Here is a 16513-nt window from a genome sequence, read left to right as displayed (position 1 = left end):
GGAAGAGTTTTTGTTCAGGCAAGGCCCTGGACAGTTTCCCTTGGAACTGAAGGTCCATGCAACTCTTTCAAGAATGCAGAAGATTCCCTTGCCTGCTCTAGAAGAGGACAGCTAAATGTTGAAAGAAAATGATATGCTGGTCAAGTACATTAAGGGAAGTAATGACAATATCAGATGCAGAAAATGCCAAGCAGAAAGAAAAGCACTGGGCTGAATAATCATTTTTCCTTTAAATTTTATAACTATGCAGGGAGAATATATTCTCTAGTAAATTTTTTGGTAATGGCTTGTGAAACTATCTCATTGTTTTCCCTTTACAGGTCTCATATAGAGCTCAGCAAGGAGACACCAAGCAAGCCGTATTCAAGATGGTGATGGTTTGGGTTTTAGCTTTCTTGCTCTATGGACCTGCAATTATCAGCTGGGAATACATATCTGGGCGAAGCATCATCCCTGATGGGGAATGCTACGCTGAATTTTTTTACAACTGGTACTTTCTCATCACTGCCTCCACCCTTGAGTTTTTTACCCCTTTCATCAGTGTGATGTTTTTCAACTTGAGCATCTACCTGAACATACAGAAACGTACCAGGGTCCGCAGGGATGTCCTTCATGAGAGCCAGAATTTCATGGAAGAGACAGAAATGAGCCCAGAGCCCAAGCTTTCCATGAAATGCTGTAAGTGGGAGGAAAAGGATCCAGCCACCGACAATGTTCCAAAGTGGGACATTCCAGAAGAAAATGCCCAAGGAAGTATAAATATAAAGCATTCACAGGACTCTAATACAGAAAAAAAACCTTCTAGCAAAAGGAATTATAAAGACTTGGCATCCACCCTTTCTTTAGAGAAACGGTTGAAGGTGGCTTCCCAAAATATGTCCCAGCGTTTTAGGCTCACTAGGGACAAGAAAGTAGCAAAATCACTAGCCGTTATTGTGGGCATATTTGGCCTTTGTTGGGCACCGTATACACTACTCATGATTATCCGAGCTGCTTGCCATGGCCACTGTATCCCTGAATATTGGTATGAGGCTTCTTTCTGGCTCTTGTGGGTCAATTCTGCCATCAACCCCATCCTCTACCCACTCTGTCACTACAGCTTCAGGAGAGCCTTTGTTAAACTCTTGTGCCCAAAGAAATTGAAGATCCAGCCCCACAATTCTCTCCAAAAATGCTGGAAGTAACCTAATTGGTTAGAAGTAGCCACAGCAAGACTTCTTTTAAGAGGTATGACAGTAAGAGTTATGAAGGATGAAGAAGATACCAAAGGTATACTATCTAGATCATGGGTCTCTATCCTTTGATACATAGATTGTATATGGTCCCCAAGTTCCATTTTTGTAATCCTGAAGCCCTCAAATTGCAATGCTGAAATTTGGCAAAAACATTGAATACCTATATCATGAAAGAAAGAAAGAAAGAAAGAAAGAAAGAAAGAAAGAAAGAAAGAAAGAAAGAAAGAAAGAAAGAAAGAAAGAGTGTGCCGTAACTCTGGTAGACTTAACACTCCCTGTAAAACCTCAGAAATTGGGCCAAAATTCCTATCTTCTCTGGTGTCATCTTTTCAGCTCTGTTCTATACATCCAAAAATTGATTGCCAAGTAGATATGGATGCATTTAGTTGAGTTTGAGCAAGCATGCATTTACAAATATATGCTCTTCAAATCCACATTGTTAAGCTTTTCAGATACAAGGGAAGGAAAGAAATGCCCAAAGATGGTCCAACATAGTTTGCTTCTAGAGAGGAAAGACATTCCTCATTTTACATGCCATAGTGAAAGAATCTTAACACTGGTAGGACGGCAGTGTCTTCTTCCACACATAAGGGCGATGTGCTAGGTTAGGTGATCAGTACCATCTGCACACACACCAATGCTCTGTTCACACTTGTTCAATACCCTAACCAGCACTAGCTCACTGTCTGCTGGTAGAAGTGCCATTACGCATCGTATGAGCAGATCATATATGTTTAATTCATTTTATCTATGCTAATTCATGAAATTTATGTAAAAGATTATGTACGATGAACTTTTCATGATCTTCACATGGAGGTCTGAACTGACAATGTCTGACCAGGAAAGGGACTTTGGTTTTGTAAAGAATGATGCAGTGAAAACATTGATTCATTGCTTGTCTGACAAAGGAATTGAGAATAAAGCTCCCAGGATTACAATGATTGGATAGAAATCTAGGATCTAACAAATGATACTTGGAATAAGCTATATACAGGAAATATATTGTAGAGTTTTAAAAGGTGCAGAACAGAGCAATCAAATGAGGAAAGACTACAAAGTTTGGGGCTGTGTGAAGGATAAAAAAAAAGACCTGTTAGAAATATAGAAAACTGGGAATATTGTGGAGGACGTGAAAGAAAAATGGATTCTCCCAGGGGTGTAGGCAGGGTGTGGTAAAAAAGTCAAGAGGACAGCTGTGACAATGCAATCAAAGTGCCACCTTTTTTTCTGCATCTGAGCTTTGATTGCACCGTTGCAATCACCATCTTCACTTTTTTTCTTTTACCAAAGCTGTGGACACCCCTGGTTTCTCTTTTCCAATAACACTAGCATCTGGATCATCCAAGGAAGGTAAATAATGGATCATTCAGGATGAACAAAAGCAAGAATTTTTCATATGCATATTAGAACTCACTAACCAGCATCATTCACCCAGTGTGCTTACCAAATTAACCCATTTTGAGGGGAGAACTGATCTCAGGGGCTGGGACCATACAAGATGCTAAACCTAACCAAGATGAACACTAACCTAGCTTAACAGGTTGTAAAATGCTGCTCCTAGATCTTTAGGTGACCTGATTAATCCCGTTGAGTAAACCCAGGCACTATTTATTACATAATAATGGCAATCAACTTTAAGGATTTTCAAAGGGAACTGATTGGGTGCACAAAACACCCTACCTGGTGCCCTTTGGTTACTGAATTAATCCATTTTCCTTAAACTAACCAAAAATGTTGGATTCACACAACACTGTAAGTTGGGGCTGGGGGAAGAGCAGAACTTCCTAAGTTTAACATGTCATGCAAATTCAGCTCCCTACGTCTTTTACTGACCTGGCTTAACCCTAGGCCACCCAACAGAGCAGGAAAATAAAACAGATTGATTCCTAGTTTACAACTATATATGACTCCAGGATTTGGAGGCAGAAAAAGGTGGCTTAAAAGCACAATCAGGATGGTCTTCATTGCACTCCTGCCCAGTTCATGGTCTCTCATCAGTGTCTGGTTTGTCACTGTGAAAATGGAATGCTGCAGAAATATTTGATCTGACCTAGCATAGCTGTTAAGTACTAAAATAGTGTATCTTATGGTTACTGTATTTCAAGACACTCATGAAGGAATGTGGATCTGATGCAGCTAAATTCAGCCAGTTTAAAATACTGCCTTTTAGATTCTGAGGACTTTTGAAAGAGGTAAATCTAATCAGATATGATTTTGAAGGTTAAGATGGCGGCCATGACAATATGATCAAAGCACAGGCAATGCTTTTAAAAACAGGAAAAGCGTCAGTCATACCACCATGACCATTAATATGACTTTTCTGACCACACCCTGAAGACACCCCTCAGTGTAATAATTTCAGGAAGTAAAGGTGAAGTACTTCACCTACCTTTAAAAAATACCAGCATGAGAGAGTGTGGGGGTAGAGGAGATAGTTTTAAAACTTGGAAGTGTCATGCTGAAAAGTGATTTTCTTTTTTATTTATTGATTTATATGTCAAATTTGTCACTGCCCATCTCAGTGGTGATGGGGGAGTTTCCCAAGGAAACAGTTACATTCCTTCCTCATCTCCTTTTTGGTTGTAAATGATAGGAATAGAGGAAGCTTTGTATTCTGAATGGACTTTGAGGCTGAATAGTGAATTGTTTAAATCAGAAGTAGGCAAACCTTTAGTAAAGGAGGAGGGAACATTAAATGTTTTTGGAGGGGTGAAAACCAGAAAGATTGGGCCATTAATGCAAAGCAGATGAGACTGTATCCAATACTCCAATAGGAACTGATTTTTTATCATCTTTTTCTAAGATTTGGGGTGAGATTGTAGCTGTTCCTTGGATGGATGGATGGATGGATGGATGGATGGATGGATGGATGGATGGATAGATAGATAGATAGATAGATAGATAGATAGATAGATAGATAGAACTTCTAAATTAGGGCTTATTCTATAGCTTCTGAGTATTTGCCATCTCAGAATGATAGGAACCCATGCCACTCTTTCCAAGAACCCCAAATCAGGCTTGGAGCCGACCTATGGGTCTGAGGACTTGGGTTACTCACAAAGGCATCTACAGGTCTGAGGGGCAATTGAAAAAAAAAGTAGCATTGCACCATTACGATGCAAGCCCCACCCCTTTTCTACATACATTGTGACATCACACACATATGAAAGAGGTGTGCTTGCATTGTGACAGGGTGACATTACTTTCATCATTTTGACAAAAGTCTGTGATCCTGCTGTTAACCCTAGTGGCCCAGCTCTATCCTAAGTGCATTCTATCCTACGTGGATTTAATGAGTTCCCAGCAAAGTAAAGATTGACTCATTTAGGTTACAACTGGGTATACATTTTAAAGTGCTCTTCTGAAGTAAAGTTGAGTTCATGTCTTTTGCAATGCACATTGGAATAGAAGGATTTCCAAAAGGAGATGGATAAATTAATTTCCAATGCGGTTCCCAGTGCAGAATGAGCTTAATTAATTTTTGAATGGCAATGAAACAAAACAAAAAATCAGATTTGACATATTACAGATCATTTTAACAGGAGGGAAATCCCAAGTGTTCTCTATTGTCAATATTAATAAGGGTTTCCCCAACCTGTAGATATGTTTTTCTTTTGCTTCAACTAATCTCTTTGATCAGAAGAAGATCATTTTGAATAGCTACATACATAAGGAAACCACTTTTAACTCAGTGTGTGTGTGTGTGTGTGTGTGTGTGTGTGTAAAAAGATGTCATTATCACCCAGTAATGACATCTTTCCCCGCTTTGCTCAGGTTGTTTAACAATTTTTTCTTGCACACCTCCTTCTTATATTATTTTTGGTTCCATCAGGAAGAAAAGCTGTCTTGACAACAGAAGGAGCAGGAACCTCTCAAATATAACAGGTCAAGCTTAGCACATTTTTTAGCTAAATGAAATGTACTATTATAATTAAATACAGAGTCTAAAATTATTTCATTGCATGACTGCAATGTATCCAGCATTCTTCAGGGATTGCTAAGAAAGGAGTAAATAGCAGAACAGTGTTCATGACACGGGCTTCTTCAGCCCAGTGGGGAAGGAAACAATTCACTGAACTCCTACCCTAGTCCAGAAACCATTCTGTACAGGAATATAGAGGTGGCCTTGAAGAAGAAATCCAATTGTGAAATATCAGCTTAGCCCAGATAAACAGAAAGGGTGAGGAAGAAACTCAAGATTGCCCTGCCTTGATTCTCTTTAGCGTGAGAGGAGACAAAGAATCTCTGTCAGGTTTTCAGGTTTCTGTTATTATACCCTACAACAACAGTTCATGCAGTGTCTGTTTCTTGGCCTGGTCTTCCTCGAAATGCTGGCACATTCCATTATCTTGGTGGCCAAAATCAAGGTGCTCTATTTCATGGCACTTGAGGGTCAGTTCTGTTGCAAGAGCTGGGCATTTCACCCCTTACAGGAATGGCCAGCACTATTCAAACATAGTTCTTGGCCACATCTACACTGCAGATCTTTCTTGATTTTGCATCAATTTCGGTGATGTACTTTCCTTCAAAGAATTCAGGGAAAGCGATGGCCAGAACAGCAGTTCCCACTATTCTTTCAGGAAGGAAGATGAATGTTTGAGATGTAGTGTTGCCTTGCTGCCCAAACTCTGTGTGCACATGTGCATGTGTGTATGTATGTGTGTTTGTGTGAGAGAAGGGGAGTTATAATTTTGCTTCTAGAGCAAAGGGCAAAGTCTATTTCTGGCACAAGGATTCTGACCTGCTCTCTGTATTATTGCTGACCTTATGGGCTTCAAGTATAGACTCAACTTATTTCCATATTGTTCCTTCAAGATAAGGCAAATATCTCTTCCTGAAAATCTGGAGAACTTTCTTCTGAGCATTGTATGTAAAATATATGTGATGAGAAGCACTGTTGTTCTATTTTTAAAAATCCAGAACAGCTTTATTAGTAATCGTAAACAGAACTGTGTTTTTAAATCTGTGCTAGAAATTAGAGTGCTGTTATAACCATCCAATTGTCCCCTTATCCTCTGTTGGTTAGATAAATATGCTTTCAGCAGTACAGCATCTAACATCTTGTCTCATGTGTGCAGTATCTGGCACTGAAAATGGACTCAGTCCAGTGACGAACTGCATATGGAATTTACTGTCTTTTTGGAACATCATATGGAGAACTTTTGTCCTGCAAGTTTGTCTAGCTTCGGATGTAAGCTTTTTTCCCCTGTGATGCCACTAGTCTGTAACAAATCTAATAAAAGTATTTTCTTAAATCAAGATTTATCAAATTCTTTGTAGAAAAACAGAGCACCGTTAAAACAAGTAATTCCATCTTTAGCCTCACCTAGCCCTCATTTCTCCACATGAGGATCACTTCAAAACATTTTTAAAAATGTATTTCTTAGTCTAGTGGCTAGGTATGAAAACCACCAGGTGAGAAATATACTATGGGTGATAGCTGTCTTTGAAGCAAATGGATCAGGCCCAGCTGATCAACTATAGTAGCTTAAGTCAACCAAATCATAATAAATCTGGATAGATCAAAGCAACCCAGCTAATTATTGCTTAGTTTGGACAGAAGCCAATAGGAATCGGGCCTATGGATATCTATCAGCATGCTGAATTAGAATGCTGCTTCAGCAAAGATCAGCATTGTTTTTAAAAAATCTGCAATTTTCTACTTATTGTAATCCTTCGAAGGATCCTGTGTTTTTTTTTTTCCTGCAGTTTCATGCTGTTGCCTGGCTGTTGTGATAGAACTGTGTACTCTATTACAACTCTTGCAGAAATTGTAATAGAGTAACCTTAGGATGTGAAGGTTAGGGCCACCAAATCTGGGCTGGAAAAATGCAGATAGCCACAGCAAAGAGAGACAGAAACTCCACCTGTTTACTGTTAATTGGTGGTCATGCAAATCTTTGCAACACTGATTGGGAAGTTCCAGGGAAGGTGCAGAAGAGGGTGAGGAGGGTTTCTTTTGAGTGGTTGACCTGTAATCCATCCAAGTATAAATCATCAGGCTGATGTTGGACTTCAGAAGGGAAGGAAATGGTGGGGGAAGGGGAAAGAGATACACAATAGGTACCCTTGTATTTTCATACCTGCATGGCTAATTGGTCCTGGGGGAATTCTGGCACTGGAACCCAGAAAAACGAAGTAGATGTACTCATCTTTCTTACCATCATCAGCCCTGTCCAAATGGTTCCTACACCTACTTTTTACCAAGGCAAAGGACATCTGAATGTTTAATGAAATGGGACAGGGGAAGCTATGATTTATTGTTCTAGGTGCCAATGTGTTCCCAATGTCTGGCACTAGTAAGATTTGTAGAAATCATAGAGTTGGAAGGGATGTCTGTAATGGAATGTGAGAATGACCTTGGAAGATGGGAGGAAGAGATGCTGCCTAGGGAGCGATCTGATAAAAGGGGGAGGAGCCCCCAACTGAGTAACAGACAGAGAAAGAAACTTAAAAAGGACCCCCCTAATTGATCAGGTGGTAAATAGGGATGGTGGGAGATTTGTACTTTCAGACTTGCAAGATTCTGTTAATGTAGCCTATCAATAAAGTAGAAGTAGTTCATCTGGTTATGTTTCCTGTCTGGTTTACCTGGGAGGGCTGACAACATCAGAGTCTATCTAGCCAATCTTCTGGGACAACAGTCCCTCAACTCAATGGTAATGAACTTTTGGACCTAATTGTCCCTGGTGCCATTATCTGGTATTCTGACATTTTGCTAGCAACTGTGCCTGGCATCTTCAGAGGTGAAAGTGGTCTGCTTCAGAGATGAAGTGTTGGATACTTTTTCACAACTCCCAGGTAACTGAGCAGGAACTTTCTGAGCTCTTGTTTTTGTAACTAATCTCTGATTGGACCATGTCATTGTAATTCTGGAAAGGCAGTTTCTGACTGGTTCTTCATGTAATTGGTTTGATTTGAAGATGTTTCAAAGGAGCTAATTTTTGATCGGTCTCTTTTTGAAACATGCTGCTGTTCATTATTTTCAGGTGAGACCACTGTAGATTATGGTGTTGGTTAATAGCTGGAAACCAGGCTTTGTTAACCTTCAGACTCTCTTTCTTCTTGTTAAAATTATAGGGACGTTTATAAATCTCAGTAGCTTCTCTAGGGAGTCGTGCATGATGATTTGACATGATTGTCAAATCCAAAATTGTTAAATTATCCAAACCAGGATAATTTTGGGTCCATTATGTAGCAACACATGTTCAGCTACCACTGATTTTTCAAGTTGTGCTAGCCAGTAATATCTTTCATGTTCTACACTTTTACCTCAGAAGATGCCAGCCACACCTCCTGGTGAAACACCAGCATACCAAAAAATTAGATCATGGCCTATGAGCCCTGAAGCTCATCACCATTGGATTGAATCTGGCCATGAAAGCCTGCATCGATATATGGTCCTCCAGGTATCTGAAGCCAACACTGACTGGGAATTGTGATCGTGAAGTGTCTGGAGAATCTACACATTTCCTACCTAGGAAAGAATAGATCTAGTCTGACCTCCGTCTCACTGAAAGCAATGGTCCAAAATGATCAACAGTGCAGAGTGGGGATTAGGATACTGCATTCTGGGGATGGAAAGAAAACCTTAATCAATAAATATCAAACAAAATGAATAATAAGCAAGATTCCAAACGCAGCTGCTTCTCTCGAACCTCTCTCTCTCTCTCTTTTCATTTAGGCACATAAAAAAAATTGCTTCCAATGAAAAATAACTTTTTGAAGCAGATGAAAACAATAGAATTCCTATGATACTAAAAATTGAACAGTGTAAGAAGGCTGCATACTTATCGAATTTCTCAACCATTTTTTAAAGGCAACTGCTGGCAGTGGGGGAATAGAGATAGAAGGGCTAATTAAAAATTGATTAACATTTTGTAAAGCCCCAAGGAAATGAAGAAAGGTTCTTCGGAAGACCAATCTGATTTGAATATCACTGGATTTAGATCACCATTCTGTTCTAAATTAGCATTTTGGGATCTATTTGCTTTTAGGCATAAAAACATAATAATCATCAAATTGTTTTTCTGTCTCTTTGCCTCCTCCCATCTTTTTTCTGAGCGTAAATGTGAAGGTAGTTTTATTCACATCACCTTTTTCAACCCACAAACGAAACAAAACAATACACATCTTTAGGAGCATTCATTTTCCTAAATTTAGCTCTAATTAACCTCCCTCTGTTTTTAGATAGTTACCCCCTTGTTGGCTCCAGTTCTAACTATGTGTCATTCTCCGCTTGAAAAAACCTTGGGTATCAAAGTGTGTGTACTGTATGTGTATCTGAATGTATCCATTTAAAGACTCCTGTATATTTACTCATGACATTTTTTCCCATGACAGATAAATAGAAGTAGACACTTCCGACTGATTCAACAAAATGCAGTGCGATTGCGATACAAGGCTTTTCAGGCAATGCTCTTGATAAATTAATATCCATCCAGACTACACAGATAATTGGAGCAGAGGGTGGGCTAGTACAGAAAGCATTCAGAAAGAAAGATGACAATATTTTTCACGTAGCATTTTACCCAATTCTCCACATTATTCTTCCGTTCTTCAGCTCAGAAAAATAGACCTTTGCGCCCGACAAACATTAACTTCAAAAGGAAGGCCTTGTCACTTTGGGATCAATAGTTCCAAATGCTTGTGAGCTTAACTGTAAGAGCTGGTTTCCAGCCTGAAAAAGATTCAAGAGAGCATTATATAAAGAATCAGCTCCAAATTCCCCTGTGATCAGGAAAGACACCCACCGTCTTGCTGGGTCATCAGAAGGCTATTAAAAAAAGAAATGGAAAGTCTCCTCCTTCATCTGCACAGGATTATGTTACTTCTACACTGAAAACAGTCCAGTTGATAGCATCCTTGTAGCCCCATTCCATTCATCTCAGTAAATCTTGCTAAAGAAAACTCTGTGAGCATCGTGCTTGGAAAAGGAACACTTTCAGTTTAGCCATTTGTCAAAGAATCTGATATTCACTGGAATACTAAAAGTATTCTGGTTCCAACTAATTTCCTTCCATAGCTTGGCACTTTCTTTCATCTGTGTGCATGCGTGCATGTGTGCGCGCGTGCCTTTGAGCCAGTTTGACTCTTGGTGACTGTCTGGTCAAGTCCCTAGAATAAACAAAATCAAAACTCTTTCATTTCCCTCTACATAGGCTTGTCTTCCAATTTTTTTAAGGGGGAGGGGCAATGGATCTCATAGTTTCATTGGGTCCTGCCCCCATGGGCTTCTCCACAAGCCAAAGCAGTTTCAGAAGCAGAGAAGGGCAATATAGAGGAACAATATAGAGGAATATTGATAGTTATAATTTCATGCTGCTGCTGTTGCTCTACATTGAGCAATATAGAGGAACAATATAGAGGAACAGCAGCAGCATGATATTATAGCTATCATGTTCAGAAGATGAACTGCTGATTTCCTGAACCTGGTACCCTCTTTATCAGTTGAATCTGAAACTTCCAGAATGCTGAAGTCTATGCTGGATGGGATTCCTAGGAACTGTGCCCCCAAAACGTTTGGAGATCACCTTGTTGGGTGTCAAATTTCCTATAGTGATGGTTCCATCCTTCCATGCAGCTCTAGGCAAACCAGCCCTCACCTTGCCAGTCTAATACCAAAACTGGAGTACATGATCTTTGCTTTTGGCCAGGATGTTCTTAAATCCTGATTTAGATCAGGGAATAGATCTAGTGTTAACATAATAGCTAGTTCTTTCTCTTTCTACAGCCATTAAAGCATTAGAGACCTTCTTCTGACTAAGAAGACAGATGAATTGATGATGTACCAAAATGGTAGCCCTTCAAAAATCATTTTTTAGTTCCATTTGGAGAATGAACTTCATTAAGTGCCTCACCGTGCCACTTCTGACTCTAGCTCTGTTCTGATGAATTGACAATCTTGTGCAAAAGGGAACTTAGCTTAAGATGAACGACAAGGCTGATCACGCTTCTCTTTATATAACAAGAAAAATAGTTTCTACTGGGCTTTTTCCCATACAGGTAGTCTTCACTTAACAATGACATTTGGGACCAGGAACTCTGTTGCTAAGTGACATGGTTGTAAGGTGCGACATCATGTGACCACCCCAACTTATGATGGCAGTTCTGGCAGTCCCAGTTGCTGTCGTTAGGTGAATCCCACATGGTCACAGTGTTCTGCAGTCACATGATCACCATTTGCAACCTCCTGCTGGCTTCCCCATTGACTTTGCTTCTTGGAAGCCGGCAGCGAGGGTAACAAATGGCAATCATGTGACTGCGAGGACACTGTGACAGCCACAACTATGAGGGCCAACATAAGTCCCCCTCGTTCAGCACTGTCCTAACTTTGAATGGTCGCTGAACAAGTGGTCACTCAATGAGGACTACTTATAACAGCCTTCTACATCTCATTCCTTCCAGACGTAATAGACCGCCTATCCTATGATGCCCAACCAGGCTAACTTAAGAAAGCATGTAGTAAAGAAATCATAATATAGCTCTGCTGAGAGAATATTAATTTCCTTTTAGCTAAAGTTTCTTAATCATTAATAATACTTTATAGGCTGCAACTGGGCAAGAATCACAAAAGAGGGGTGAAGTTTGGTCAGTTCATATAATATCACTTGCAAAAGTGTCAGAAGTTTCTTTCTCATGCCTATACCATGTTGTGTTTATTTTAAGCTATTTTTCAGTGTTCCCCTCCACTTGAAAGTCTCAGCATTCCTATACAATTCAGACCTTCTCATCCAGTTTTTCATTCAGACTCTCTCCATTTGAAATATTTTGCATATCAGTTTGTGGAATTCTATCCTATAGCCCAGCTCACATTTCTCTGGAATATTTTAAAAGAGAAGAGCCACACTTTTCCCCTTCTCTGAAATTGAAAATGGCAATCTCCACAACAAGACTTACCCTCTCTCAACCTTAATCCTCCATTATAAGGAGCCTAGAGTTGAAAAGCCCAACAAGAAAGCTTGAAGCAAGACTTTCAAAGGAAAATAGGTGTTTGAGATATTCATTGCATGACTTGTTTGCTTAGACCCTAAGACTGCATGGCCCTGAATGCTCCAAGAGAACAGATGGATTTATTATTATTTTTTTTTAAAACTGGCTTTTTCATGCTGAATCAAGAAAAAAGTAACTCAGGCACTCACTGAGCTTTGAAATTTGAACAATGCATAGTTATCCATAGCTTTAATATGTGAAACAGCCTCTGTTTAAGCTATCATTGATTTTTCTGCTGCCATGTGCTCATAGTGCAATGGATAATTGTTTAACAACTAACCAGGATTAGGTTATTCCCCATCCCAACCCCTAAACCAGTAAACCAAAACAATCTGGGCTTGAATATAGAAGCCAGAATATTTTTCAGGCAGACTAAAATAATAAGCTTGGCTTTCACATGTGGTTCTTTCTTTGTCATTAAGTTGTAGTAGCAACTAAGATACAAGGCTGCAACACGGGAGCAATGGTTAGAAAGGATCCAGGGGATGTGTTTCCCTTTGCATTTCTAAGTATCCTGTTTGTTTCCCCCCTCTAAGCTTTCAGTTAGTGTACTGTAACAGCCACAGAATGTGAAAACAGCTCCAGCCACAACCCCTGATTGAGAAATTTTCTCTTTACTTGTTAGTACACCTTGAAAGCGTGGAGGTCCAGCTGTGTTGCTTCCAAATAGAGCACAGGAGTTCTATTGACCTTGTCCAGTTTCCTATCTCCTTCACAGCAGGTGGGATACTGGACGAGGTTCAGTCAGCCATCGGTTCTGCTCTCTGCGCAAAGCACATAAACAAACCAAAGTCAGCATAAACCACAGGTATTTATCCCATTAGCCTGCAACATGCTGTCAGTTAAAAATGTCTCTTTTGGGGAGACAAAGACATGCAGACTCACCATCTCCACCATATTCTGCAGAGAGTAATTGGGAGATCTTTCTATCACTGCACCAATTCAATCCTCAGAGAAGGACAGCTTTGAGTTCCAGAAAAAAAATGTTTAAATTGCTATAAAGTGTAGGATCTTTTTTTATTTCGCTGCCTATTTCTGAATACAGGATATTCATATACAGGTAGTCCTCACTTAGTGACCACTCATTCAGCGACTGTTTGAAGTTATGATGGGACTAAACGAGGAGACTTACAACTGGTCCTCAAAGTTGCAGCCATTTCAGCGCCCCTATGGTCACGTGATTGCCATTTGCAACTTTCACTGCTGGCTTCTGAAAAGCAAAGTCAGGGGGGAAGCTGGCAGGAAGTTGCAAGTCATGGTCATGTGACATCTCACTTAATGACCATGCGTAATTTGTTTAACAACTGCAACCTGAACTGCTGTCGTAAGTCAATACTGTCACATAATTTGTTGCTTTACCACTGCATCGCTTAGCGATGGAGTTGCCAGTCCCAATACAGTCATTAACTGAGGACTACCTGTATGTACCTTAAAAGATGTACTGTGATGCATACTTTTAATAATATTGCTTGGCGATGGCACTATTAGTAATCAGAGTTTCTGGATATTGTAGATGAAAGATCTTGATTGATATGTGGTCACATCCCCCTCAGCTTTGTATCAATGATTGCAGCTCTGCACTGCAGCACAGAAGATCTCCTCCTGAAACTGCCTGAGGTCAGAAGCTGACTGAAGAGGGTTGTATAAAAATATCTTTCCAGCAAAAACAAATAAGCAAAAAAAAAAAAAAAGTATTAAAAAGGACACAGCTGAATGTTGAAGGTTCTTTCAAAGAGGCTGGTGACTGAAACAAAAATGCCCTAAAGGTTCCCACCAATGGCTTGAGTATTTTAATTATGAGCGTGTCTAGGTTTGTGGCAGATACAAGATTCTGGTGGCAGGATTTCCCCTTTAGATTGCAAATGGGAAGGGGGATCTTGTTTTTCCCCCCCTCCGTATATAAAATATTCCCTGCATGTATAAATTAAGCAGATCAAGGAAAGATGTAAATCAAACTTCTCTCTGATATGTCAGTCTACTATACGGATTGCAATAGAGACTTTGAGTTCATACTTGTCTGTGGTTTGCTTGTCTGTAGCTTATGTGTTGTGTGAACTCAGCCATCCTGGTTTGTAAATCATGGTTTATGGCTTAGCATGGGGAGTGAGCAAAACTGATCATTGCTTAGTTAACATACCATGGTTAAGCATAGTAAACTGGGCCACTGAAGCCTTTGTCTTATGGGCAAGCATTCCAAAAAGTACAACGTTCACTTGCAGTCAGATCTGGGTTGGGACAAAGGCTTAACTCCTCCCCCCTGAAAAAGATCCATTTGAGGAGTCTGCCCACTTTGAGGCCCTAAAAGAGAGGTGAGTGAATTGCACGTGCTCTCTGCTCCTCTGCTCTGTTTCAAAAAATCTTAGCTAGCAAGTGGAGAGAGAATGTGAACTGGAACTCCAAAGATATGTGCTCATTTATTTCTCACCCAAGAGCCTGAAACGATCTGCATCTCCCTTTTCAAAGACCAGACTGGAGTATTTGATCAGCTAACTGGAGCTGAAGGAAGACAGACAATGAAAAGATCACAACTCTTGCTTACCTCATGCCCTGCAAATGTTTTGGATTGTAATTCCCAGAATTCCTATCTATTCTGATTATGGGCTTCAGGAGGTTAAGCCGTGGGGATGCCACCGGTGGGTCTGTTTCTGCTCCAATGTATTGAACTTCTGTGTGGTTTTTAACCATACACTGTTTTCACATCCAATCTTAGCTGAACAATAACCATAAGGATGACATCTTTCCTGGAGAGGATCAAGAGTTTGACACCATATAAAGGAGCCGGATTTACCCAGATGTTACAGTCAGAATGCCAATACCTAAATGTTAGCAAAAGTGGGAATATCTCAACATCACTCCACTTTCTGAAATAGTATTATTGAAAGTTATTCACAGGTTATTAACTAAACCACAAATGGGTAGGTTCATACAACATGCTAAGACATGAAGCAAATCCATCATATTATGTCTTAATTCATGCAAACCCCACCACTTTTTCCATTGGATTGGAGCAAACACAGAGGGAGGAAGTGAAAAAAAAATAAAGTTGGCAGGGGCCACTGCAATCAAAGTCCTGTTCCTTTTTCATGTGCCTGCAATGCACATGGAGAAGGGGTGATGACATGGCCTTGATGTTTTTGACCTCCTCCCGCAGACACCCCTGCATTGGATACCACATTTCTGCTCCAATGGGCAATGCAGTTATCATCATTTGCTCCTTGGACATCTTACCTGGAGATACCATGGATTGATTCTGATATCCTCAGTGTAGAAAGCCTACACCCTGAACACACATTATGGTATTTCACCTTTGCTTAGTGCTTTCTGTCTAAAAAGGCAGCCAAATCCTGCATACTTCCCCCACAAGTCCCAAAACATTAGTGTTCTTCTGAATTATGGACAACTTTTCCCCATTTCAATTTATTCTTGAATGTTGTATAATATTATGAAGATTGGCCCAGTTGCTAAGATACATGAAAGCTCTTTTGTGCCCCTCTCCCTGAATTTGGGTTAATATTTGCTTGCATGCCATCCATTATCTGTCTTCTCTTATTTCTGCAGTCCCATTATCCATCCAGAATGAATTCTCTTCTGCATTGGCTGCCTTTTCTTCTTGGTATTTCTTATAAAATCTTGATTGATGTGACCCTTGTTTTTCCTTTGATTTCTGTCTGCACATACAGGTAGTCCCCAGGATAAGAATGCCCAGTTTAAGGATGACCCATAGTTAAGAATAGAGCCTATTGTAGCAAAATTCGAGTTAAATACACCATGGTTTGAGTTCATTACACAATGCTACTTATACAGTATTATACAATAATACTATTCCGGCTTATATACAAATTCGACGTAAGGACAGACTTTGGGAATGGAACTCAGCTGGGGAATTCTGGGAGCTGAAATCCACACATCTTAAGGTGGCCAAGGTTAAGAAACAGTGCTCTAATGAATTCAATTTCCAGACTGCTTCTCTGAGGCTCAGTACTGAGCACTCTTTCATGGTCTTCTGAATTTGCTCCGACTCTGGTCCAAATTCTGCGAAGACTTGTAGCTTTCTGAGCAATTGTTTGCTCTGAAAGGGCAGCAGAGCCTAACAGTTTTTCCTCTTTCTTTTTTCTACAAAAGGAAAATAAGAAAATACCACATTTTATCCACTGGAAATATCCATATTTTTCCTTGTTGTTCCACTATGCACCTTATGCACCTCCAATGAGTAGAAAATAGTAAGAAAGGAAAACGCCAACATGCAAGCAAATCTTTGGTCCCTCAGCATTCCACATCAGCGTGTT

General features: G+C 40.0%; 1 protein-coding gene across 1 annotated transcript in view; it reads left to right on the top strand.

The window, feature by feature from the left end:
- HRH3 (histamine receptor H3) overlaps nucleotides 1-1184 on the top strand; it is a 28879-nt gene extending 27695 nt beyond the window's left edge. The window contains exon 3 of the mRNA XM_025170643.1: nucleotides 321-1184. Coding sequence (XP_025026411.1) covers nucleotides 321-1184 — 864 coding nt within the window. The remainder of the gene's footprint in view (nucleotides 1-320) is intronic.
- The last annotated feature ends 15329 nt before the right edge of the window (nucleotides 1185-16513 follow it).

Source organism: Python bivittatus, unplaced genomic scaffold, assembly GCF_059951505.1.
Source record: "Python bivittatus isolate LINGU-HERP-01145 unplaced genomic scaffold, Pbiv_v1 ctg000700_np1212, whole genome shotgun sequence".
Classification (NCBI taxonomy): Eukaryota; Metazoa; Chordata; class Lepidosauria; order Squamata; family Pythonidae; genus Python; species Python bivittatus.
This window is presented reverse-complemented; position numbering and strand designations above follow the sequence as displayed.